At 46.6% G+C, this 26248-nt stretch overlaps 1 protein-coding gene across 2 annotated transcripts in view; it reads right to left on the reverse strand.

Annotated features, from left to right (window-relative positions):
- Positions 1 to 12899: 12899 nt before the first annotated feature.
- The window catches only part of IGSF11 (immunoglobulin superfamily member 11), a 102992-nt gene continuing 89643 nt past the window's right edge, over positions 12900 to 26248 (reverse strand). For both annotated transcript variants that reach the window (XM_061454027.1, XM_061454028.1), the window contains exons 2-7: positions 18239 to 18402; positions 16843 to 17050; positions 15946 to 16101; positions 14811 to 14933; positions 14429 to 14579; positions 12900 to 13749 (exon numbers count right to left, since the gene is read on the reverse strand). In XM_061454027.1, the coding sequence (XP_061310011.1) occupies positions 13299 to 13749; positions 14429 to 14579; positions 14811 to 14933; positions 15946 to 16101; positions 16843 to 17050; positions 18239 to 18402 (1253 nt within the window). In that variant the 3' untranslated portion in view covers positions 12900 to 13298. The remainder of the gene's footprint in view (positions 13750 to 14428; positions 14580 to 14810; positions 14934 to 15945; positions 16102 to 16842; positions 17051 to 18238; positions 18403 to 26248) is intronic.

Genomic DNA, 26248 nt, shown 5'->3' on the forward strand with positions numbered 1-26248 from the left:
CGGAAGAGATGGAGCTAGTTGGGAGGAGGCAGAAGATGGATGAACAGATGTAGGATGGAAGAAAGTATGGGGAAGAGAAAGGGAAAAGGAATAGGAAAGGTAATGCGAAAGGGAAAGGGAAAAAGAAAAAGAAAAGGGCGCCCACAGCCAGAAGGAAGGATGAGTTGAAAGCTGAGTGAGGAAAAGGGAACTACACAAGACGGTTCAGCCTCACAGGCTGGGGGTCAGGACTGAAGAGGGTAGGGTACAGGGAAGAGAAAGGGATAGGGATCGGAAAAGAAGGAATAGCAGAGTCCACAGAGACGGAACAGAAACGTCAGCAGTAGGAGAGGCAAAACAGAGGTGCAGACAAGAGAAAAGTCCTCTCTGAGGCAAACGGCAAGGGAGGGAGAGAATAGCTCAGAGAGGATATGTGGATGGAAGAGGGGAAGAGATGGAGAAAGCCATAGGGTGTATGTCTGAGAGCAGGAGGCTGAGGGAGTAAGACATGGTGCCTTTGGGACTTGGCTTGAAAAGACAGTTACATCCCCTCGGCCTTGGGGATGAGGCATATGAGGAGGGACAACACAGAGGAAGACACAGCTGCCCCTGTCTGTGCTGTGGCTGTCGCTGTTCAAAGGAACTGCACTCACTGTGAAGACTCTCAACAGCTTCACAAACAGTGGCTTTCACCAGCTGACCTCTGAGCACACTGCCTGGTTGCAATTAACCAGCATGTGGGGAAGCCGGAGCAACCCAGACAACAGAGCTGATGCTTCTACTGAAAGCATCCTGAAAGAAAGCTGAACCACCACACGGTGCAGCATTGAGAAGGTCCTCACACCAAGTTAGAGAGAACTGACTTTTGCAGCACTGCATAGAGCAGCAACGCTCCTTCAGCCAGTGGGGCAAGTCTTAAAACCCAGTGGATGGTCCCTTTTTCAAGGCCACACAACACAGCAACCAAAGCTCTCCGTCTCCTACAGGGATCACCAGAAACAGGAGACCCATGGCTCCCTCTTTTTCTCCAATTAACAAAAAAGTTTTGGTTTTCTATCCAGTTCTGAGGAGGACTCTTTTAGTTAGCTGGGACCCTGCAGCTCCCAGCCATAGCCAGGAGTGACAAGACTAACCACAGCTCTGCCTATGGAGGTAACGCACAGCTCTCCTGTGCTTATTTAACACCCCCAGGATTGAGTTTGCTTATTGCTAAGATAAAATCAGCCCCCCATGGCTTTCCTGTCCACTGGATGAAGCTACCAGGTTTGTCAGAGATGACTGGGACTGCACTATATCTCTTCTTGTATCTCTTAAGAGCTAGTTTGAGTGTGGCTGATTACCTGCACCAAAAAGCTGCAACCCCAACAAAGCAGAATGAAGGAACTATGTAGTCTTGAAAACACAGGTTAACACTAGGGAAAATCCTAGTCTCTGGTTACAAGGTTACTCCTAGTATTCCCTCTCTGCAGCATCTGACAAAGTTAATACCTAGGGCTGGCAATGTGCGCATGAAGAAATATGTAGATTATCCTTAAAAAAATAGAACTCTTATAAGGCAGTCAGTCAGAAACAATATTGGAAGCATTCCCTTTAATCCCTCTGCTTAGTAAGACTGTGGAGTCTCTGAGTAGAGATCTTTAAAAGCAAGTTAACCATCTTTCAGCAAGGGATTAAATATAGCTAAACCTCTTAAGTGGGACCTTATGGGGTTTGTGTGCACACGTGCATGTGTGTGTAGGTTAGACGGTTTTCTTTAAGTATTTCTCAAGCTTGTTCTTTATGATTATATCGGTTTTCCAAGTGGGAACAAAAGTTCCAGACACACTAAAACTAATGTTTTCACTCTCAGCCTCCTATGATCAGATTATCCAATGGGTCTGTCTCTGACACGCATTCTAAGAGCCCATCTGTGGCCCTTCAGGATGGTATCTGCATCCCTGCTTACCTCAGGTCATGGAGAAAGTCATCGACTAGAGTGAAATCTGGACTAGGACCCCAGCAGCACGTTTGCTGGATCACAAGTGCCCAATGTATTTGTCTTCATTTAATGTGCTTTTCTTCTACCCACCTGAGTAATTTCCTTCCTTTGAAGGATATAAATCACATACCTACAAAGTAAAGAATTATTTAAATATTTCTTTAAATTTATATTTAATTTATATTTAATTTTAATTTAATTTCAAAAAGGAGTTTGAATTTAACTCTCTAATGGCTGAGATGCGACTTAGCTACTTAGCTTCCCTATATGAAGATGTTTTATGGCTTCAGTACCAGCTGGCCTGCAAACCAGTGTTGCAATGGTGTGCTACTGTGGGTGAATACCCTTGCTTCAAGTTAACTTAATATTGCCTCCATTCATTTCACCTTAATTGAACTACACTGCTCTCACCCCCAGATGCACACACACACACATTGGGCCTTGCCCTAAGTTAACTCAATCAGTTTAGCAGCTCCATTTCATTGCATGACACTCTCAGATGGAGACAAGGTAACAGAAGTTTCTCTTTACTTCTCTAAGTCACACCACAATTTCATTTTGACGCTGATCATATTGCTGATAAAGACTAAGGGGGAAATGCAGGAGTGGAGCCATTCCTGTTGACTTCAATAGCATCGATAGCAGTGTTAAAGGTAATCTGTTAGCATGAAAAGGGATAATCTTTCTGTTTACTAAGTGTAGCTTCACAGCACAAACACCACCAGAAGCTTTAAATGGACAGTGAAAAGGACCTAAAAGAAATGAATAGATTGAGAAAAGTATGTGAATATGTTCTAAACCACCTAGGACCTAATACCTGTTCTCTCCCACTACTACCTTGTGTAGCAGTTGCATTTGTGAGGGGTGTTCCCTTCCCTCTGTGCTTCACTCTGACAAGTAATGGATTTGCAACAGCTCTGAATAACACAAGTCTAATGCTGAGACTTAAGTTTGAGAATTGAAATATGATGCAAAGATGCATGGCCATTACATCTAGAAGACAGGCAGTCACTGATAACTTCCAAAAGCCTTTGTAAAAGCAAACAAAACAAAGATCTACAGCCCAAGAATAATCCTTTGTGGCCAACAAAAATCATTTAAAACTGACAGAGACTGATTTGATCAATTTTAATGCAGACCTTGAACTCCATGCTCAGAAATATGACACGGCCATCAGACACTGCAACCCCCTCCCAGCCAGCAGACAAGGAACTTCATGTCAATTGAAGGAAAGGTTAGATGTACTGTGTATCTGGTGTGTGCTGGGGAGAGATGGGGGCACAAGACTTATATTAAAGGCTACAAGAAAAGCCCCTTGGGGTGTATGTTTTTGACTTGACTGACAAGAACAGAAATGAGGGCATGGCATGGAAATCCTGATTATAAGCTGTATTTCAGAGGCACACAGTATTTGATGAGTAGCTGGGCTTAGAACTGAGGTTTGGACCATTTCATAACCAGCTTTTGGTAAACACAGATCTCCCTCTCTGATTTCTAATATCCCAGGACCCCATTCCCTGGGCCTGGAAATGGCTGTGTAAAGTGAAAAGCCTTGGAGTCTTGGTCACATCCAAACTCTGTCAGGGTCATGTTTCCTATTTCCTATCCACACATAGCTTAAAAGAAAATCTAGCCTGAGAGGTTTGTCTTTTGAACAAAAGCCTCACCACAACTGCCTGAGAAAGTACTTTGCTCTCATATCTTAACCCAAACTCCCAATGTCCTTGATGCTGCAACTAACCTGATCCCATTATTGAACATGGACATGGGAGCTGCTTTCACAAGGTCACTGAAGCCTTGGATCCCCAGAGCTGGCTGGCAGGCACATGAGACTTAGTTTGCAGGCTCTTCCACTGGGTGCTCTCTTAAGCTCTGAAGCATTGCTCCAGTGTGGAGGAGCTATACAACTCAGCCAGACAGCTCTTCTCAACCTCAACAGCAGGGTAGAAGAACAAATCTGAGTCATGTGTAAGCCCACAATAAGTCCGTTCCATTGCTTGATACAGGCAAATAAGGATGCAGCATCTCTTTGCATTGTGTCTCATCTGTTCCCTAGTATTGCATATGTAGCAGCCCATTCCCCATGACTTTGAATCGCAGGCCATCATAACAGAAGGAATAACTGTGAAGCTAAAGGCCATGGTGAAAACCATTTGCTTCTGGGGTACAGACAAGGCACTCCAGCCTCCACACCACTGCGCAGCAAACACTACAGTACTAAAGACAGATCCTAAGTAACAGCCGTAGGAGAGAAGAGGAAGAGGTGCTCATACTCAAGTCACAAAGTACTTTATTCTTGGAAGAACCACAAAGAAAAGAAACCAACCTACGAGCTATTAAGGAGGTGAAGCCTGGCGCAGACAGGAGCCGATGTAGTTCTTCATCCCTCCAGAGGATGTCATCGTAGAGCCACCAAAAAAAGAGAGTTTTGTGACCCAAATCTGGAGACAGTGAATAAATGCCCAGCGCTCAGCCGCTCCCGGGACAATAGCCCCAGAGCTTCCTGTTTACATCCCCAGAAGTTACCAACTTACCCTAGGCCAGCGTGCAACATGTGGAAGGACAGGAGAAGCGACAAAACCCATCATGAGTTAAGAAACGTGCAACAGGTTAGCCTGGAAAACAAATAGGATGCATGCTCTAGTTGCCTGGGCTGAACAAAGGCATAGGGTGTTCACATACCTTACAGTAGGGCCTTGCTTTCAACCTCTTTTGGTGTCCCTGAGCATGGATGGGTGCATGGAGGATGCATTGACACAAGAGATCTATGTATATGGAGATTGTGTTCACAGACAGCAGGAACAGACCACTCTGCAGCCATCGAGGAAAGAGCTGGTGGCAGGTCCATATGCCTGTTCACCCATTTCTGGGGCTTGTCTTACTAAAAGGTAACCTTCGGTTTTCTGTGTATTTGTCCCAGCAGCAAACCACAGCCAAGAGGAAGAGGCACTGTTCTGTAGCAGCTTTTATCCCTAATGATCTTCGAGAGTCTAAAGCCACACTGGCTTTTCTACTGAGCTAATTCCAGCCTCTGCTGCCTTTGATCCTTCAGGTGGGACACAAGGACCACAAGCCTTTGTCACAAGTCTTGGTCTAAGAAGGCAGGAGAAGATCACAAATGAAAATGCTGTACCAGTGACACAGGGCCCTGAAAGAGAGTCTCTAAGCTACTGTGCAACCTTAGAAAGTGCCACAGTTTAAAGCACAGCAGCTGCAACCCAGAGCACACATTTTTCCCATCTCAGATGTCCATATGGATAATGACCTGGTGATTGCTATACTCAGCTTGCTGGAGTATCATGAGATCCTCTAAGAAGAATAACTACCTAAAAGAAATCCTGCAGTTACTGGTAGCATCCAGGAAACTGGAAGCCAGGCTGTGCAGCTCAGCCCCTGTGCCAGACACAGAGGGTTAAATACAAGCAAGCTAAACTACAGTGTATCAACTGGAAGCAAGTCTTCATCCCTTCCAAAGTATGAATTAGTAAATCCAAATCTGGGAGCTGACCCAGACTACATCCAGTGCTAAAGAATCTCTTACCAGACAGCCATGGAAGCTGTGTGTTAATCTCCTCTCTTCTTTGCTGCTATTTGTTTCTGAGGTTTTGGGTTTTTACACTGATTAAATTTCCTGCCAACCCACTTTCCCATTCAAACACGTTACAGAGGGAGCAGGGTGAAAGAGAAAATCAGGAACAAATAACAAGCAGCAAATGGTGTTAGAAACCTTAGTGAAAAGTCTTGATCATTAGCCATGTGCACTTTAGCATGGCCCATTCCTACACATCAGCAGCACTGTCCAAAGCAAGGGAGCCTCTACCGCATGGAGAGAAAAAGTGCCTTTTTAGCTGTCATTGTCTGTAGAAACTCATTAAATAAAACATGCCACAGCCCTGGAGTTCCAAGGCTGCTATGTTTCTTCTCCCCCAAACCCCTGCATTTGACAATCCATGCCCAAAGCTCTTACCATGCATTATCTCCCTCTTCCCCTCAATAGCTGTACAGATGAAACCTTTCCCTCTGCTGTCAAACAGTTGGCAACAAGAGCTCTAGGCTAGTGCCAGGCTCAGGAGATGCCCTGCGTGTGCCCTCTCTTCCTTAGAAGTTGCAGACCTGGTAATTCTCAGTAACATCCTCCTGGCACTTGCAATGCACAGAAGTAGACATGGAAGAAAGCAGTCTGGGAAAAGCCATAGACTGTCACTCTCCCTGCTTTAGAGGCTTGTTTTGTCCCTGGTGTTCACCTGGTGCCTATCTGTGCACAGACATAGCTCAGTGACACTGAATTCCCTTTCTCGGCACCGATACTCCTGATACTTATCACCACATCTTGACTTACTTTCAAGAGCGCTGCTGTAACACAGGCATGTTGGAGGAACCCTTGCTTTGCTGTCATCAGGAGAACAAGCTACAGGCAGGATCATAGAATCATAGAATCACAAAATAGTTAGGGCTGGAAACGACCTTAAGATCATCCAGTTCTAACCCCCCTGCCATGGGCAGGGACACCTGTCCTGGGTTCAGCAGTAGCAGTCATGTTTCTCCTCCTTGGTAGCTGGTGCAGTGCAGTGTTTTGACTTTCGGCTCGGGAACAGAGCTGATAGAGATGTTTTGGTTTGGCCAAGGACTTTGTGAGCCTCATGCTCTGCCAGGGAGGAGGGGAAGCTGGGAGGAAGCAGAGACAGGACACCTGACCCAAACTGACCAAAGAGCTATTCCATACCACAGCACGTCATGCCCGGGATGTAACTGGGAGTTAGCCGGAAGGGCTGGGAGACTGCAGGGTTGGAGGAGGTATCGGTCGGAGCTTGGTCGGGCTTGGGGGGCGAGTTATCGGTCAGCGGGTGGTGAGGTGTTGTATTCTGTTCCCTTGTAATTTCCAATGATAATAATGATAAAGTTACTAAACTGTTCTTATCTCAACCCGTGGGAGTTGCATTCTTTTGATTCTCCTCTCCGTCCCTCTGAGAGCAGGGGGAGGGCAAGAAAGGGGGGGAAGTGAGCGAACGAATTACCTGACTGGGTTTAAACCACGACAACACCTCACGCTAAACCATGTCACCCAAGGCTCTGTCCAACCTGGCCTTGAACACCGCCCAGGGATGGAGCATTCACAACCTCCCTGGGCAACCCATTCCAGTGCCTCACCACCCTAACAAGAACTTCCTCCTTATATCCGATCTAAACTTCCCCTGTTTAAGTTTTAACCCATAACCCCTTGTCCTATCACTACAATCCCTAGTGAAGAGTCCATCTCCAGCATCCCTATAGGCCCCCTTCAGATACTGGAAGGCTGCTATGAGGTCTCCACACAGCCTTCTCTTCTCCAGGCTGAACAGCCCCAACTTCCTCAGCCTGTCTTCATACGGGAGGTGCTCCAGTCCCCTGATCATCCCGGTGGCCCTCCTCTGGACTTGTTCCAACAGTTCCATGTCCTTTTTATGTTGAGGACACCAGAACGGTACACAATGCTCCAGGTGAGGTCTCACGAGAGCAGAGTAGAGGGGCAGGATCACCTCCTTAGACCTGCTGGTCACGCTCCTTTTGAGGAAGCCCAGGATACGGTTGCTTTCTGGGCTGCAAGCACACACTGCCGGCTCATGTTCATTTTCTCATCAACCAACACCCCCAAGTCCTTCTCCGCAGGGCTGCTCTGAATCTCTTCTTTGCCCAACCTGTAGTTGTGCCTGGGATTGCTCCAACCCAGGTGTAGGACCTTGCACTTGGCATGGTTAAACCTCATAAGGTTGGCATCAGCCCACCTCACAAGCATGTCAAAGTCCCTCTGGATGGCATTCCTTCCCTCCAGGGTATCAACAGAACCACACAGCTTGGTTCATCAGCAAACTTGCTGAGGGCGCACTCAACCCCACTGTGCATCCCTGTCAGCAACAAAGATGTTGAACAAGACCGGTCCCAACACCGATCCCTGAGGGACACCACTCGTTACTGGTCTCCAGCCAGACATGGAGCCATTGACCACAATTCTTTGCATGCGGCCATCCAGCCAGTTCTTTATCCACCAAGTGGTCCATCCATCACATTGATGTCTCTCCAATTTAGAGACAAGGATGTCGTGTGGGACAGTGTCGAACGCTTTACACAAGTCCAGGTAGATGACATCAACTGCTCTGCCCTTGTCCATCAGTTCTGTAGCCCCATCATAGAAGGCCACCAAATTGGTCAGGCAAGATTTCCCCTTAGTGAAGCCATGCTGGCTGTCACCAAGCACCTTGTTGTTTTTCATGTGCCTTAGCATGCCTTCCAGGAGAATCTGCTCCAAGATTTTGCCAGGCCCAGAGGTGAGACTGACTGGTCTGTAATTCCCCGGGTCATCCATTTTTCCCTTCTTGAAAATGGGGGTTATATTTCCCTTTTTTCAGTCATCGGGAACTTCACCTGACTGCCACGATGTTTCAAATCTGATGGACAGTGGCTTAGCAACTTCATTCACCAGGATGGCCAGCAGCACTTGGAAAAAAGCACAGGGAGAATGGCAACTCAGTCATCAAGATACCTCATAACTCCTCTACTCCAGGTATCCCTTTAAGAGAGGCCGGATGAGTTAAAAGGACAGCCAGTTGAGTTTACTCTGGAGTTAACATATGAAAGGGATCAGTTTCCTCAGTTTTTCCTGCCCTCTGCTTTAGAAATGTTCAAGACCCTCTTAAGAGGATCTGCTGAACCATTTTGGGTGCACTGGGTGTTGGCACACACATGCAACAGCTTTATCTACCTACAAGTCATCAGCACCATGGGTGGGAAGATCCTAGTTAGACACAGAAAGGTACTTGCATGCCTAAAACAAATGCAGCTGGGACACAAAATGTTGCTTCCAATAAAAATGCAATAACTTGGAAAATCTTACCAATAGGTTTGATGAAACCAGTGATTTATTATGAAAATTCCCCCATATCTTCCCTTTTAGGGGGGTGTAAAACAAATCAGTTTAGTTGCCTCTGCTGAAATGGATCACCCAGTCACCTTGGTCTTGGGTGTCATCTGAGACTACCCTGATTTGAGGTACTCTTCATGAGAACCCAAACTGTGACATAAGGTGGATTGGTCTCCTGAGCATCCCAGGTCCTTATGGGAAGCCAGGTAGCCTGAGACAGGACACCATCTGTTAGACTGGCTTTCTCTGGAAACTCATCTGTGTTCTGGCAATAGTTTGATGAAGTTCATGTGTCTGGGTAATTTTATTCTTTTTTAGTTCAGATGAATCAGCAGACTTGAGTCCAAAATCCATACAAGTTAAAAAAAACCCTTCTGTCAGTCTACAGCTTCCAAATGTTTTCAATTGAGTTCTCATCTACTCCAACCTCTAAAAAGATCTTGACTTCTAAAGCATGAGGCATCCTCCCATTGTCATTTCTCTGCCCCAGTACTCAAATGCACAGTTAATCCTTCTGCTAGAACAAGTTCCCTTCTGCTGTTCTTTGATGGAAAGTGATATAACCAGTAAGTACTGACATTTAAAATAACATAGGTGCCACCCACAGTGGTGGACAATCCCTGTTACATAGCTGGGATTGAAAGCTGTCCGCAAACTCAAGCACTTCAGTAGTGACTTCCACTGACAACCATAAAAGCTTGGGGCTTTGTTTGTTTTTTAATGATAAATAGTCACTCTGGAGCACTATCGAGTCATCTAACTGTTATTATTTTTGGCTAGATATTTATGTTGCAGCAATGCCTCACTACATACAATTTGCAGGCTAAAACTCCAGCATCCTGGGTGCTGTACGAGCCTAGTAAACTATCCTGTCTCTTAAGAAATTCTCCTCTAGATCAATAGACAGAGCCATGCAAAAGAATGATGTAAGGGGCAAGCCATGACAAGGAATGAATAGGATAGCAGAACACTGACAGGGCTATCATGGGAATAAAATACAAAGATGCTATTAATGTCACATCAAGGTTGCACAACCAACAGATGAAAAATGAAACAATAAGATTCCTACAACTTCCCAAGAATGGCAATGCTGTCATCTCATTTACTGTAAGCCCTATAGCTGAAAGCACATTTACAGGGTATTTGAAACGAGGTGTTGAAAAATACCAAGGAATGAGAATATGATGCATGTGCAGCAGGACTGAATTATTACTGCTGGTTTATCTGTAGGTTTCTGGTTTTAATAACAATTCTCAGAATATCTGAGGGGGGGGGGGGGGGTGTTAATCCGGGGGGGGTTAGAGAAGAAACAAGGAAAATTAAACACAGAAAGAAAAATGTAAAATCTCTGGCAAAACATCAGGTTGCCCTAACTAATAATAACCTTCTGCTAGCAGCTATTGATATGGACTAAGAAGTGAGTGTCTCCCAGTGCCCTTATGCCTTGGAAGTGTGAATCATGGAATCTTTAGGGTTGGAAAGGATCTTAAGATCATCTAGTTCCAACCCCCATAGGGACAGGGACACCTCACACTAAACCATGTCACCCAAGATGCTCTGACTATGGGAATCAGCACTTTTGTTAGCTTCTTGACAGTTTCCCCCTAACAAAATTATTCAAAAGTCAAAGTCAGTGAGGACCATTCGGGTGACTGCCTTAGATTCTGAATCTGGGATGAACATGCCATGTTTCATATTGGAAACCTAATATATGAGCAAAGTTAGGCAATTTTAAAAGACATTTTTCCACATCACTCAAAGCAGAGAAGGATTTCCCCCCACCCCCAAATGATGGAAAATTAAACTCACCTTTGTCTAAAGAAGTAGAGACCTTGCAAGCTTTGGAAAATGTACTTTCAAGGGCAATGTGTCAGTCTATTATGAATGAGAAAAACAAGACTACAGTACCAGGGTTCACTACCAGACTGGCTGACCTAAGAACAGGCAGCTCTTGGCTGCACGATCGCTGCTTACTGCCATTCGTATCAAGGATGAGTATTAACAGCCAAATGGATTGTAGTTACAGAATGAGGTAAAGGGGGTGGAAAAAGCAGCAGAAGGCAGTAAGAAATCCTTTTTTTTATATGAATAAAGTTTTATTGAATTTTAGACAATTAGAAAGAACAAAGAGGAGCAAACAGTCTCATGGAGGGTAAGAACCAGAAGAGCTTTCCCAGTAGAGGAGGGGACCTGCTGAGGGCAGTGTTCCTGTAAATGTCACACAGGGGTTGTTATAACAGCAGAGAGAATGTGTCTGGGCTTTTCTTTGATTGTTTTCCTTTGTGTTTTCCCCTCCCACATTAAGGTTTCTAAAGCCACTCTTCTTCCCCCTTCAATCCTACCACCCAGCAGCAAAGTGAGCAGACAGGCAGGAAAGAGGACTGCTCTGGTAGAACATGTGTAGACACACACAGAGCAACCTCCTGCCTGCACTGCTGCAGGTGTTTGCACCCATTCTGGATGGAGTTGTGTTTTGGGGAAGGAAGGGAGGTTGGATTTCTCCCCCCCCCCTTTTTCCTTTTGTTTTTGTTTTAAGCAAAGAAGGCACAAATTCTCAGCCAAGCTTCAAACCTAGTGCTGCCTGGGAGCCCCCAGCCTCCCAAAGAGCCAGTTTGTCCGTGTGGGAACCCAGCCCTCGCCTCTCCCCTCCTCTTCTTCAGAGTCTGTGCTTGCATTTGAAAGGTACTGCTGAGGCAGAGGGGCCTGCCCAAGGTTTGTGCACTGCTAGGGAAAGGGAAACCGTGCCAGGACAAGGAAAGTGGGGATGAGGAGGAGTCTGCTGGCTTAAACAGACCCTTTATCCAATGTGAGAGCTACAGAAAGTCACCTGTGACTCCCCACATTGCTTTTCCAAGAGCAGACCTAGGATGGCTCTGGTGCTTTTGGAGGTGCCCACTGGCTTTACATGTGCAAGGGTTGGTGTTATGCAGGAGGGCTGAGACACCCATCCAGGCACGGTCCTTTTGAGCCAGTGCTCTCTAAGAGGGTAAGTCCCAGCCCTCCAAATGGCACCAGGTTCCTTCAGCAGCTTCAACTCTTGGCTTTTATTAAGGCTATTTAGTTGCAATAGAAAAAGGATAGGTGCCAGCCACAGTCACCTCCCTGCTCCGAGGAGATGGCAGAGCTACTGGCACATGCCACCAGTACCCTGCCCCGGGACACTGAGGGAAGTAAGGGAGGCAGAGAGATAGTATGTGGGCTTCCACAGGGCTGCCCCCTCTGTTAAGCCCCTGCTTTCACTCTAAGGAGAGATGTGGAAACAAATCCTGCCAACCTCAGCGTCTGTGAAGTCTGTGCGCGTGGGAGAGCTGGAAGGAAAACTGTGATGCCTCCTTGTGAGGGCCCCAAGCACAAACACGTGCCCTGCAGGGGCAGCACTGCACAGGCTGGCTAAGGAAAACCCACCATGCAAATACCAAAGCTCTGGGATTTGAAGCCACTTGCTCCAAAGCAGAACAACCCAGGCACAGCAGATGCCTCTGGACCTGCCTTGCTGCTCTGCCACACCACCCTGCTCCTCTCTGCCTCCTGAATAACCCCAGCAACAACCAAAACCAAAACCAAAAAGAAGCAAGCCCTACAGAAGCAGCAGTAGCAGAGATGCACCCTTACCCTGCACCGAGTGTCTCAGGGGAAGATGCTCGGACAGCTGCATCTTCCACAGCCATGACCAACATGAGCTCTGGTGGTACCTCAAGCCAGTGCAGGAAGAATATCCACCCTGAGGAGGACCCGTGTGTGTCTGTGTGGGTTTGTGTGCGTGCTGGGGTGGGGGAAGAACTGCAGAAAATAAATACAAATGTTCCCCAGTCAGTGCCTTCAGCCAGACATCCCCTTGGCCAGGCTGGTGGCTGTGCCTTCATCTTGCCCCTCCAGCCTGGTCCATACCTCCTGGCCCTGGTGTGCTGCCCTTCCTCATTCAACAGTGGGACTGGGGCCGTGGGGAGAGAGCTGGGGCTGCCATCTTGAGGCATACCCTGCCTCAGCACCTCTCCCTGCCCCGATGCAGGCTGTCGTCCTCTTGAAAATAAAACAGCAACAACAACGGAAAAAAATAATATATATATATCTCCCCAAACCTCCCTGAAAGACCCAAATGGATGGAATCAATCCCTAGAGGGAAACAAAAGCAAAAGTCCCCCCAAAGTCAGGGCTGGGTGCACATCCCAGCCAGTGCTCAGCAGCTGGGGAGCACATCCCAACATCCCTGCTCCTCCGGCCTTGGCACATCTGCGGCATCCACCGGCACAAGGAGCTCCAATGCGGCACAGCCGAGGATGTCCCACTAGCCAGCAGCAGCCTCCGGAGGGGAGTGCAGGGCAAGAGGCAAGTGTGTGTGTGTGTGTGTCCCCTGCTACCTCGCTGCCTTTCAGGAAGGAGTAGGGTCTCTTTGCCCCCACCAGGTGGGAGAGGTCCCTTGCTTGGCTCTCAGCTGCCGGTACGGCCCTACACAAGGGAGCCAGCGCGGCTCTGAGCGGGCACCATGACGGGGACAGCCCCGATGCGCTCCAGCGTGGCTTGGCTGACAGCATAGGAGCGAGTGTGTGGCAGCCGTGGCTTCCTGCTGACTGAGCCATTGCTGCGCATCACCTCCTGAGGGGACGGTGCCGTGCTGGCCGTCACCACCAGCGTCTTAGGGGGAGCCGGGGATGGGTGGCCGCCGTTGGCGTAGACGGGACGGGTGCTCGTGCTCCCTGAGCGGGAGAAAGGGGGCTGGTGGCTGTCGTTGGCGTTGCTGAAGCGGGTGAAGGAGTCTGTGGCATGGTTGGCTTTGGGGTCGTTCCAGTAGCGGCTGTTGTAGGTGTTGGAGGAGGTGAGGGTGTCGTTCTCCGATGAGGATGCATCAGCATGGAATGTCTTCGCAGTAGAGGAACATTTTGGCGGCAGGTCATCTTCCCTGTGAGGGAGAGGGCACATAGAGGATGCTGTCCCATTTGCCCAGCACCTCCCCACCACATCCTGCTGGGGTCAACACTGTCAATTCCAGGTGAAGGACAGTTCCAACATGAGCTGATATTGCTTTTTGGCCCATTTACTCACCCCTCTTTGCAGGACCCACCTCTTTGCACATTAATTCCTCTGTGTGCCTACCACTGAGGCAAACAACCCACACTTATGTGTCTAGGGGGGCAAAACCAGTGGCTGTATCAGCCACTAGTACTTCACAGGTGGTAAGTATGACTGTACAACCAGTACAATGAAACAGATTCTTAGCAGGGCTGCAGATAGCCACCAGAGGGAAACACTGGGGCAGTAACACCAGGGAAGATCAAAGTTCTACCTCCAGTGCCTTTCAGCTATCACTGCCTGATGTTGTGGTTCTAGATCCCCAGCATGTCATTCTTCTACAGAGCTAACACTAAGTCAAAGCTCTCAATAAAGACAATATTGAAAACTACATCTGTGATTACCATTCTCCGCTTGCTCCCTTTATTTTCTGGACACACAAGGACATCTTCCCCTGACCCACTGGAACAAACCCAGGATTAGCAAGCATAAGTTCTGATTGACTTCCTATCTGCTACTTTTGCTAAGCAGTCAGAGATTCCCTGCCACCAGCTTTCCCTGCCTCTTACCTTATCTCATTGGGAATCTCCTCCTCCTCTTCTTCTTTGTGTTTATTTTTCCAGTAAAACAGTGCCACGGCCACCAACACAATGCAAACCACGAGCACGACAGCACCTGTGGCCACTGCTCCTGCAATCAGGCCTATACTTCGGGGATGGGCTGCAGGGATGATTGAACAGAGAATGGAGAAGAAATCAGGGCTGAGCTGTGGCCATCCATGAGCATTTGAAGCTACCATGGCTTGGAAGGGGAAAAAGGCAACATCCCCTTTCCAGGGCACAACAATCTTCTGATAGAGAGGCATACGGTGGCTCACAGCAAACATGGTTACATGCTTTACTGTCACAAGGCAGAAGCAGGTAACCAAGCCTCCCTTGGCAAAATACTTACGTGCAATGACTTGCAGGTCCAGAAGGCAAGTGCTGGTTCCAATGGCATTTGAAGCCACACATTGGTAAAGACCTGAGGACACAGTGCTGATATTTCGGAGAGTGACAGTGCCCTGGACTTGGTCTAGTCAGAGAGAAAAGAAGGATTTAAATCCCTCCCCTCCTTGAGGAAAACCATGAAAAGGCAAAGCCAGCAAATAGAGAGTTTTGATGTGAGAAATAAATCAGGAAACAAGCTTGAGATGGAAGCACTGTGTGTGTGTGCGTGTGTGTGCATGCACACACCACCCCTCCCAACCATAGGCAAGATTAGGTCTTAAGGAGCTTACACTAGATGTTTCTTTTTCTTCTTATAGCTGAATTTCTGCAAATGAAAGCTTGGGACTCTCAGCATTGTGTGAGAAAAAGGAGGAAGGAGGATATGTCCCGTTACCTATACCCAGATTCATCTACCAAGGTCAGTCCTGCCCTGAAGAACCCCTGCCATGCCCATCCCTGGGCTTCCCACCTCATGCTCTGCCACTTTTCTTCTTTCCTGAATTATGTAAAATGAAAATGCTTGTGTATTCTTAAAATACAGAAAAATAAAGGGCAAAAGTACAGCTATCACTACTTGGTCAGGACACCTAGGCTTAGAAATCTTATGGATGGGATTTGGAGCTGGGCAATACCCAGTCTGATCAGAGCCTTGCTTTTACATACGAATGAAAGGTAGCTATAGCAGAGAACAGGGATCTTGATGTGAGAAGCTCGGCAGTATTTTCTTGGGATGATTCTGCTTCCCTTCTCCCAGTTTCTAGTCTATGATCCTTTCATTTGGTTTAAAATGCAGGTGAGTCAGCAGCTGAGATTTCCAGCCACATGCCAACATCTGGCAACCATGTTGTCTCTCTCCCATTCAACCAGATCCTTGTTCCTCAAAGGGGAACATGTTTCAGTATCAAAACCCCATGAAAGTTTAAGTGGCCACTGGAGGATACCTAGTCCACCATGGGCTCTAGGAATCTTTGTTCCAACAAAGTGACCATGCAAGTGGTGACAAACACTCAATGAGCCATGCCACCTCTGGCAGCTCAGAGAAAGGAAAGCCCAGGCTGTCACTTGGGAAATAAGAGGATAATCAACAGAATGAGCACCTTGTGTGGCAGTTGGGGGTAACTTGGGAACATTGTCCAGTTTCTCCCAGAGGTATGTTGGTCGGGGAATGCCTTCTTCCGAGCTGCAGGTCAGTGTGATATCGCTGCCCACGTCCAGGGACCCCTGGATTCTGCAAAGCGGGGCAGATGGAGGAACTGCGAGAGAAGAGGGGAGGGCGACAGCAGGTCAGGAAATACAACCAAACAGTGGAGTTCAGGCTCTTTCTGGGTATGGGCTACTGGGGAAAGCAAGGACACTGGCAAGAGCTGACAAGGGGAAAAGAGGGAGGTAGCAGACAAGTATCCCTTAGGATCTGCGGCGTGACAATTCACAAAGATTCCTAACCCACCGGCCTATCAAGTTTACAGACCACTGCTGACTTTCACAGGACTCAGTTATCTTAGATCCCTCCCTAGAGAAAAAGGTGAACATTTCTGTCTTTGAGACAGTAAGAGTGGTGAGAGCTAATAGAGGTTGCTGCGGTCGGGTTTTGCTTTCATATCCCTATAATGGCACATGCTCTGGAGTACTTAACATCCTAGGGATCATCCAGTATTAACTGCTTTCATGAAAAGGAAGCAAAGATCTCTAGTCATTCTCTTCTCCTCAAAACTCTTATGGTCCCTTCAGCTCTCCAGGATGCTCTCATACTTAATTCATGCTTCTTTGCAACTCCACAAAAGTTTTCTCTTCACCATATTTGAAACTCCATTACATATTACCTACATATGAAGACTGTGTGCCCTACAAACTCCTACAATACCATCCCTCACCACAGGATGCCAATGGGCTTCGATGTGTACGCTACCGTATTTCTCTGTTGTGATGCACTATCATGCACAGAGAATCCTTTGTCCCCCTTTCTCCCATCTTCCTCATAATACCAACAAACGCACCCAAGACAGTAAGTCCAATGACTCCAATATTCCTGACGCCTCGGTCTGGAAGATTGTTGACTAAGCACTGGTATGTGCCAGTATCCGATAGCTGAGTGTTGTTAATGAAGATCGAGGCACTGGTGGTTGGCATTGTCACAGCAAACCCCACTCGCCCATAGAATTGGGGTGCACCACCAAAGATCTGACCCCCTTGGTAGAGAATAACCTGGAAAAGAAAAGAGAGCTCAAACAAAACTGAGTAAGGAGAAAGAACAGCACGCAAAATGTGAGCTTCCAAAGCCAAATGGACCAGTTCCTTAAAGATCTCTAAATAACCAGACCTCAGTATATAGTTGTCCAAGGCAGACCCATCCTAGTAGAGGTGTTTTCACTAAAAGAACACACTCTGTAGCCTATTTTATGTAATAAAGATGTTCACAAAGATAACAGAACAGATAGATACCCCGGTCTTCCATAGCTGGATTGGCAGCACCAGCCTGCTTCATATAATACTCATCACCCACTTGGACAGAATCAATGTAGAGAAGCAGAGATTCTCTGCAGGTCAGTGAGTACTTTGCTGAGAAACACCTCCCCAGTGGACAGTATCATTTGGAGTCTCAGCCGGTAAGGTGCTGCCATGATTTCACACTTACTGCAGATCACTGGGATGAACTGAATGACAGGCAATGTAAACCCTGAACCTGCACAGCCTCTGCCAGCCAGATGGCTTACATAGATGTATGTATTCAGACCAAGTCCCTGAGGAGCAAGTACTCCTCAGTGCAGGTTCTCACAACCAAATAACAAATGTGATAAGGGCAGTGTGACCCAAGACAGATGCATTTCAGAGCAATAGCAATCTTCTGCTGTCAGAGTTTGTGGGCAAAAAAACAGATCTCAGCTTATGATGCTTATGCCCACCACAACAGATTCTCGTTTGCAGATGAATGAGAATGGCACTTGCATAAGCAACTGACAGTTCAAAAGAAAAGAAGCAAAAGGGAAGAGTCTATGGATTGTGTTATGGCATTTTACATAGATTTCACCCGTTTAAGTGTGAAGCTGCTTTTAGGTCCTCCAAATCCAATATACAGTGCACCAAAACATGGATTACATCTCCTGTGCTCTTTTGAACAGAAAGGTCCAGGCAGCAACACAGTCCCACATACACCTGCCCCAAATGCACTTCCAGCCAAGGTGGCCAAGGACACAGTGTGCATCGGTTAGCAAAGCACTGAAGAAAACAGATTCATGTAAGATCCAAGGGGCATGTTCAGCAATGAAGGGACAATGAAGCTCTGGGACAACCAGAGACTCAACATTGTAAAGCATCTACATCCAGATCAGCATGAAAAGGGTGAAGAAAAGGAAATTCCCAAAGAATTACATGTTTCGGTAAGAAAGGACCTACCTGTTGAGGCTGGTTGGCGTTAGAAAGAGGAATGACCATCCAGATGACATTAAGGTTAGTGAGAGCAGCGTTAGTGGTGAAGGTGCAGGGCAATACTGCTGTCTGGCCTCGTGCAACCTGGATACTCCCTGAACTGACTGACACCTCCAGAGGACTCACCAGACCTGGAAAGAGAAGAACAATCAGTTCAAGCATTTCCAGAGGACACCTAGTGCAAGCATTGCAAGTGGCCACATACATTTTCAGGTCATGACAGCAGCATCCTGGTTTTACACAGTTATACTTTACTGATTATTTCAGGCTAAAAAGAATTCTATTCCTCCTTCAACAGATCAGGCTGCTCTCATGCAGATCTTTTGCACAGACATGTGCAGATAGGTGGCCCTTTTAAGTGAGAGCACTCTAGTTTCAGAGCCTCTGAAAACAATAGGTTTTGTTTTAGGAACAGGGAGAGCTGTAGGAGTAGCCAAGCTGTGCCTAAGAGATAACAAAGTCTGCTTTTGAACCCATCAATCTTAATGATACCCAACATCACTGAAACAGAAAAGGAAACCGCACTCCACAGATTTTCACCAAGCAGTAAGAAGAGTTCTTCCCATGCTTCTATGTCCCACAAAGTCCTGCATAAGCAGAAACATTTTAGTGCCACTTTTAAAGAGTTAAAAATGTAAAACTCTTACAGACCAGGTATTACTATCTAGCTGCTGAAAAATAACTACTGATAATGAAGGATCTCATCAAATCTCATTTATTTCTCAGCATTTCCATCATTCAGTTATTTGCATTCCACACAGGCTAGACAAGGGCTCAAAGCCGGATAAGCCCCAGCTTCCCAGCACAGCAGCTAAAAGGCTGAAGGTTTTAGACTGCAAGTCACACAGGGAAATGCCTCCTACTGCCAATATCTCATCAAATGAAACTAACCAAGGATTAACCATCACCACTTTGAATACCACTGGAATCCTTTAACCCATTTTTCCAAAAAAAAAACCTCAAAATATTGACTCCAAAAATCATCTCTCTATGTGACAGCTCACCATCTTCTTGCTAAAAGTATGTCGGAGGCTGTTGGAGGAGAAGGTAAGGAGTTTTCAAGCTCTTAGGCAACATCAGAATATTAAGTTGCACCTAGGTGTAGTCCATGGACTACCTTATTGTCTTGTTGACCCCAGGAAAGGCTGCCAGCAAAGCTTCTATTTTCTGCTAAGAGACACTGGTTTGCTGTAGGTGAAATGCTTCACAAGAATAAGCTTTTCTCTGAACTATGAAGAAATAAAACAGGATGATTTCTGAGAATAAGGTGGGTCTTGTTCCACACACTTGTCTTCTGTGGGATCCTTCCCAGCCTTCCTAATGGAGAGATGGGCTGCTCAAAGCCTGAAGGCACTGAGCTTCAGATGCTACAGGTCCAAAGTTTCTAGCATCTGAAGAGCCTATGATGACTGTCTGGGTTTGGACTGATTGCCCTGTAGCTGCAGTACCCCAGGTTGCTGCAAATCCTCAGCAACCTTTCTCCTCTGTGTCTCCCTCCTCCAAAGCCTCAGGTAGTTCAGGGAAGCTCAGAAGTGCTTCAGAACACAGCTAGACAAAATGCTGTTTTAATGCCTCCAAGTCAAATTCATTACTTTCTTACTTTGCACAAAAAAAAAAATACCCTGACTTTCCTCAGAGGCTTCGCACATGTTTAAAAGTATGGAACATTTTGGAAGGTCCTAGGGAAATAGTTCATCTCTGGTGCTAACATCTCAGAGAATTAGGTGCCTGGATGAGGAGCAGCAGCTGAGATCCATCAATCTCCTATGCAGGGCTGTCAGCAGCAAGTGGAAGTAAATCATTTGAAGAGCCAGTAATAAGCACCACCTTTATTACAAAGCATCTGCCTTCCAGTTGCCTCTGTGGTGAACAGACTGGGAATGGTTTTGGACTCCTCAATTGCTTGTGTCTGGCCAAGCAGTGGCAGTAGCCCAGAAGTGATCCATGTCAAGTCTGGAGGTGACACTTACTGAATATGACCCTGATGAGGGATCATCTTTTCTGCAGGCCTAGAGTTGAAGGCTACCGTGCCATGACTACTCATCCAGTCTAACATCATCCATGTGCTAAACAGTGCGCAGAGTTACAACAATTTGGACTTTTATTGGATTAACTTCTTGTTCCACCATGATGCAGAAAGCTCTTCTGCCATGTTCAGCATAGATTTAATAAGATGTTCTCCATGAGAGGAAAACCAGCTACTCATCTGATCTGGAACAGCAGCACGTATTCTTCAGCCCCATCCCTTATCCCCTCCAAGAAAACCCCACACATTCAAATTGTCAGTCAGAAAAAGTAATGCTTAAGTGTGAGTATTCACTAATAGTAAATTCACTGAAAAAGGCAGAGTTTCCAGTTTGCATTGCAAGGTTAGTTACATCAATCACTCAGTCATCAAGCTGATGTGATTTTCATACCTTGCCACAATCTTGCTACTCCTAATATTTACTATTAGTTGATTGCAAACATCCTGCAGAATAATAAAAACACTAAAATAGAACATGCATAATTTCTTCACTTTATAAATATCTTTTCAATACATTTGGGAATTTCCCAATCTACTTATAAACACTTTATAAAACGAAAAGAAATAGATAATATTCCCTTTGCTTTGCCAGTACCCAACTCCCACCCTGCAGCATCCCACAGCCCCATAATCCCCTTCCCCTTTCAAGGGACCACAGCATCCTTTTTAATTTGAATGCCATGAAGTGGTTTCAGGGGAGAAGAGGGTGCACTAAGGAAGAGCTGAGGTACCTGTCCATTTGCCTTGCTAAAGGGAGCTGTTTTGAACCTGACATGCAAGATGAGCACCCCACACAGACCATGCTGTCCTGTCTCTGTCTTGTTAAACCAGCCGGCAAGCCAGCTCCTCAGACTTGCCTTTGCCTCATATATCCCAGGGCTTGTCAGCTGCTCTTTGGCCCTGGATGTGTACGAGGAAGGAGGCATTTAAAGGCAAAGACTCGTTTTGTTAAGCTAAGTGGCACCTGCAGGGCTACAGCGGAGGAAAACACACACAACCGCTTCTGACAAGTAAGCTTAAACAAGGCAATAGGAGAGTCAGGAGACCAAAGGTAGGCAAAGTCCTCTTCCACAAGCATAAACAAGGGAAGCAGGTGTGTTAGCACAGCACTGGGGGGCATCACTATAACACAACTCCTCTCTTAGGGAGACAGTTGAAAGACCAAAGATCAAATCCTCCTTAGAAACTACAGTGTCTTTCTTTGTCTCTCAGACTATGTATCTACATGACTGCATCCTTCCACACCAATACTCATGGCCCAAGACACAGGTGGATGCTCACAAAGACATATATGCTTATAAACCTGCATGCCCAGGAAGACACCTAGTAGGAAAACTCAACCAAACGATATATGTTTAAACATTCCAAAGTTAGGGGTTGCAAAAACATGGCTTTGCATTAATGCAAAAGGAGGGAGGCAGGGGAGAGAGGGAGGAAGAGATCTCAAATTTAGCATATCCACTGGGATGAGGATTTTTCAATGCAGCCTAAGGAATGAGGACTTGAATCCCCTTGGGTAAATATAAATGCAAATATAGACATATGAACACACATACAGCCAATCTACTAAGTAAAATTGCACATAAGAGGTCAGAAAAAACAGGTGAAGGATTTTTTAAAGGATCTCCTTTTGCAAGGGCACACAATTCAGATCTTTTCTAAGCATCCAAAGAAGTTTAATGACTTGTGAGAGACAAGTAGCATTGATCACGATAAATCATCTCTTAGAATTGGATTACAATGGCCATTACACCCTCTCTTATATGTGCAGACTTCTCCTTACTCAGTAATTAAGCATCCCTGTAAGCAGCATGCCTAGAGGAAGAACAGGGTACGCCACTGTCAGCAGAAAGAGGAACGGACCCTTCCTGTACGTAGGACACTTTGATCTTAGCTTGATTCAGTAAAGGCTCTCTCCTTTGATCCTGATGCAGCAAGCTCCCATCGCTAATTAGAACAGATGCTCCACTTTTGTGTCCCCTATGCGGGACCCAGCCAGCAGAACAATGTTTTGGCTACAGAGGCTCTTTTAGAGTTCCTTCCTATTTCAAGGACCAAGTAATTATCTGGCAACAGATCACTCTGGTTTCATTTGTGATAGCTCACTGCTGGCTTTCCAAGTAAGCACACTTTGCTCCCTCCCCTAGCATCCATGAAGGAGTCTGTGTAGATAGTTCATACATCATGGCACAAGTGTGTAAGGCCCAGTCCCACAACCAGCATTTGCCTCCCTGCTGGGCATGAGGAGGGGAAGGCAGGTGCTGCCACACGTTTACCAGCTGTCCTACAAGGGTTGCAAACCTGAGAGGCTTCAGAATACATGAGATGTGGTGAAGCTGAAAGACATGGGCACATCTTAGCACTGTGACTAAATTGACTGAAAATGTTCCCAGCTCCCACTCACTTCCAATCTCTCTGCTAGAGATTACCAGCAAGACCAGAAAATTACCTTGGCTGACAGTGGGGGAAATGAGGACTTCCACCACCACCACTTCACATCAACAGGCCAGATTATAACACGAACAGCCAATGCACAATCACCAGTCCATGTCATCATGATGACAGGTAGTCACAGACCATGAGGACCTCAGTCTGCGCCTTCAGGAAGCACTGTGGTCACACTGTTGAAGTTGTGCAAAGGGCATGCCCTCCTCTACTGCTGGATCATCCCCAGCATTTGGTTGCCAGAAGCAACCATGCTCAGTGGGTTATCAGTGGCTGGGTTGCAGTATAGTGCGCAGAGAGGGTCTTTCCCCATCATCTTTAGTGTTGATCTCCCAGGAGCACAGAAAAAAACAGGTTTCTTTGGAGGATCATTCACACCATGAAAGTCAAGCTCCAGCCTCACTTTCTTCTAGAGGACACTCTCGACTTTGCAAGTGCCCCCAAGAGCTCTTGGCAAGTCAGCAGCATTTGCACCTGCTAGCAGCAACCTCCTGATACTCAGTGGTGTGGAAAGCTGGACTAGCATGACTTTGCATATGCAGAAGCCAGGGTACAGGTTCACTCTGCAGTGCTGGCAAACCAGGGAAGCAAATGACCAGGGGAAAAAGGTGTGAAAGGGATGAAAAAACTCAGCTGCGCGCATTCTGCATCTCTAGACCTCAAGGGAACACTCACAGAAATGTGTGTGGCTGGGGGGAAATGATAATAAAGCTTCAAGCTGTATCAGCTTGCATCTGAAACCCAGGGAATTGCTCCCCCATCCATCCTGGCGCAATTAGCTATCCTTTTGCCATGTGCTGGGGAAGATGCCTTTGGCAGTATGACATTTTGGGTCCCTTGTTAGAGAGGCAAAGATGAGGTCGCTCAAAAGCTTCAAGAACAGGGTAGGAACATTGGTGTTCAACCTGGCAACAGAGGGAGAAACTGCAGAAAAGTCTTTTTCCTGAGATAAAAGGAAAACACAAGTCACTATACCTTTGTCCTGCCCCATATCTCTGAGTCTAGGACCAAAGCTGCCTTCTGTGCCAGAGGGGAGACATATCTCCCACCCCAAACAAGCCGAGGCATGTTGCCAACCCAACACACTGAAAGCAGCAAAACTCATACCCAGGAAGGAGTGACTCAGGTGGAGGAGACAGCAGGATGCAGGGAATACTTCTGCCACAGGACCTGCTAGTGCAGACACCATTCAAAGGCTCTTGAAGGAGCTGACTTGCAGTTGCAAGCACTGATAACACTGAAGTTATCCAGCCTGATATGACGGCATCCAAACAGGCTGCTCCACAAGCTGCCTGAATACTGGTCTTGCCCATTCTCACAAGGAACTGCGTATCCTCCTGTCGTTCTAGATGTGTTATCCTTGCTAATTCAGAATCTAACCAAAAGCAGTATTCACCCAGCCTAGTACCTGGAGGCAGCTTGCAATAGACTCTACCCTGTTTGTAGGACCAACATCACCAAGCACAGGTCTGAATTAATGCCCAGCTGGGCTGAATTATTTCCAGTTCACTAAGGAAATCCTACCATGGGAAAAGCTCCCAGCCTCCAAATGCATTCTGCAGGGCAGGTATCTGGGACAGATGCACATTGTCATAGTAGACTGTAGCCCTGGGCCAATGTGCCCTAGTATAGACTTTCCTGGGGAGGATGCTTGGTAGAGACCTACTTGGAACAATTATGCTGGCAGCAATAGTGAGAAGAAGAAATGTTTCCACCACACTGTAGACATTCTGCTAGCTCACAGCAAGGAGAAAGCAGACTTTGGTCCACACACATCTGGAGGGTGATTGCATCCATGCCCTAGCTTGTGGGCATCAGGTGAGCCTATTCCCTTTATTTGAATAGGGACAATATCCCAAAATAAGGCTTATGCTGGCTCTTTCTGGCTCACAGGTCTAGCAATGGGGTAGTAATCTGACAGTAAAATATCCAACTCTTTCCTTCCTATCCTTGCTGGCTCTGCAGGACAGGCTGGAACCAACAGTGTGAAGACTATCACACCTAGCATGGGTTTAGATCAAGATTTCCATAACACAGGTGTTAAACCTACACCGACACTAGTTTTTCCTCTGAGGTGTGTACATATTACTCTCTCTGTTAAACACAGGTCAAAAGCCAAGTTAACATCTAAGTACATTTATCACTGCAGAAATCACCAGGCACAACTGGTGCTATCTAGTCATCTGTCCAGTATAAAACCTCCCAAGTAAATAGATCCACTTTCCCACAGTAAGAGCAATTCCAAGATTGCAGCCCACCCTGTGGGACATGTGGGACAGCAAACAATAATCCAGGGAGAGAAGACAACATCAGGGTCTTTAACTCAAGCCCTGCAGTGTTTGTTGCCAAGAAGCAGACCAGCTGATCAGGGACATTGGCTACCTGTAAATCTGTGCTGATCATACTGACCTTTCTGCCTTATCATTTATAACCTCATCTGAACTAGACAGAAAGCTAACAGTGAAGCTTCCTGCTGACCCACTCTGCCCCAGCCTCCACTATTGGCCTGGTGAATAGCAGTCCCTACCACCCTTGCCATCCTCCCTTTCAGAAATAGGTCTTTCTCTGCAGACCAGCTGTGAGGAGGATTTCAAACAACTGTCTGATTGAGATGACATGAAGCACATTTCCCTGTCACTGCTCTTCCCAACCTGCAGCCATAGGCGGGATGAAAACTGAACTTAAAGACCAAAAATAGGCAGGAAAGCTTTTGGCTATATGCACTTCAAGAATGGTGTCAGCTGCCTCCCGTTGATTCCTTCCTCATTTCTGGAAGAGATTCCCTGTGTCCTGCTGAGCAAGTCAATCACCTTCAGGAGGCCAGAGGGTCCTTGTTAGTATGGGATTTGCTCAGGTTTAGACCTCAAGGGTTTGATTTGCTGAACTGCTAAGCATTCAAAGCTGCTAGGAAAATCAAGAGGGGCTGTGCTCTCTCGTGTAGCAGGGTTCAGATGATATTAAGCTATCTGTGTGACCTGAACGTGGCTCTTCCAACACATCTTAATCCTTGTGTTTAATTAGTCACAGTCTTCAAATGTAAAAGTGTTCGAGCAGCCTGCTAACAAGAGCACAAATCTGGTTTATAGATGCCATGGTGATAGCAGGGTTGGGGGCCCAATGACCCAAAATTCCTTTCCAGTTCTGGACTCCTGCTGTGCTCCCAGTACCATTTCCTGCTCTGTGCCTCTATCCAGCCTGTCTCAAGCTGCCTTCTTTGCATCTCCTGCTAGCTGGGATGGTTGCCTTGCATCTCTGCTGCCTTGGATGCAGTATGCATCCAAGTTAGAGATAAAAAAACAACTGCACTGTATTAGAGCAAGATTATAAAAATAGGAAGGAACATCAATAGGAAAAAAAAATAGAATCTACAGTGACATTAGCTAGGATAAAACTAATCAATGGCCATGCTCTGGGGCATACATTAATCCCCTCTCCATGGTATGGTGTTGCACAATTAGGGACATTATGGAAAGTTTAACACTTCCCTCCGATGCATGCGGAATTGG

This window comes from Pezoporus flaviventris, unplaced genomic scaffold (assembly GCF_033815535.1).
Source record: "Pezoporus flaviventris isolate CSIRO_AGI_PZ_B2104156 unplaced genomic scaffold, CSIRO_AGI_Pfla_v1 ptg000015l, whole genome shotgun sequence".
Taxonomy (NCBI): domain Eukaryota; kingdom Metazoa; phylum Chordata; class Aves; order Psittaciformes; family Psittacidae; genus Pezoporus; species Pezoporus flaviventris.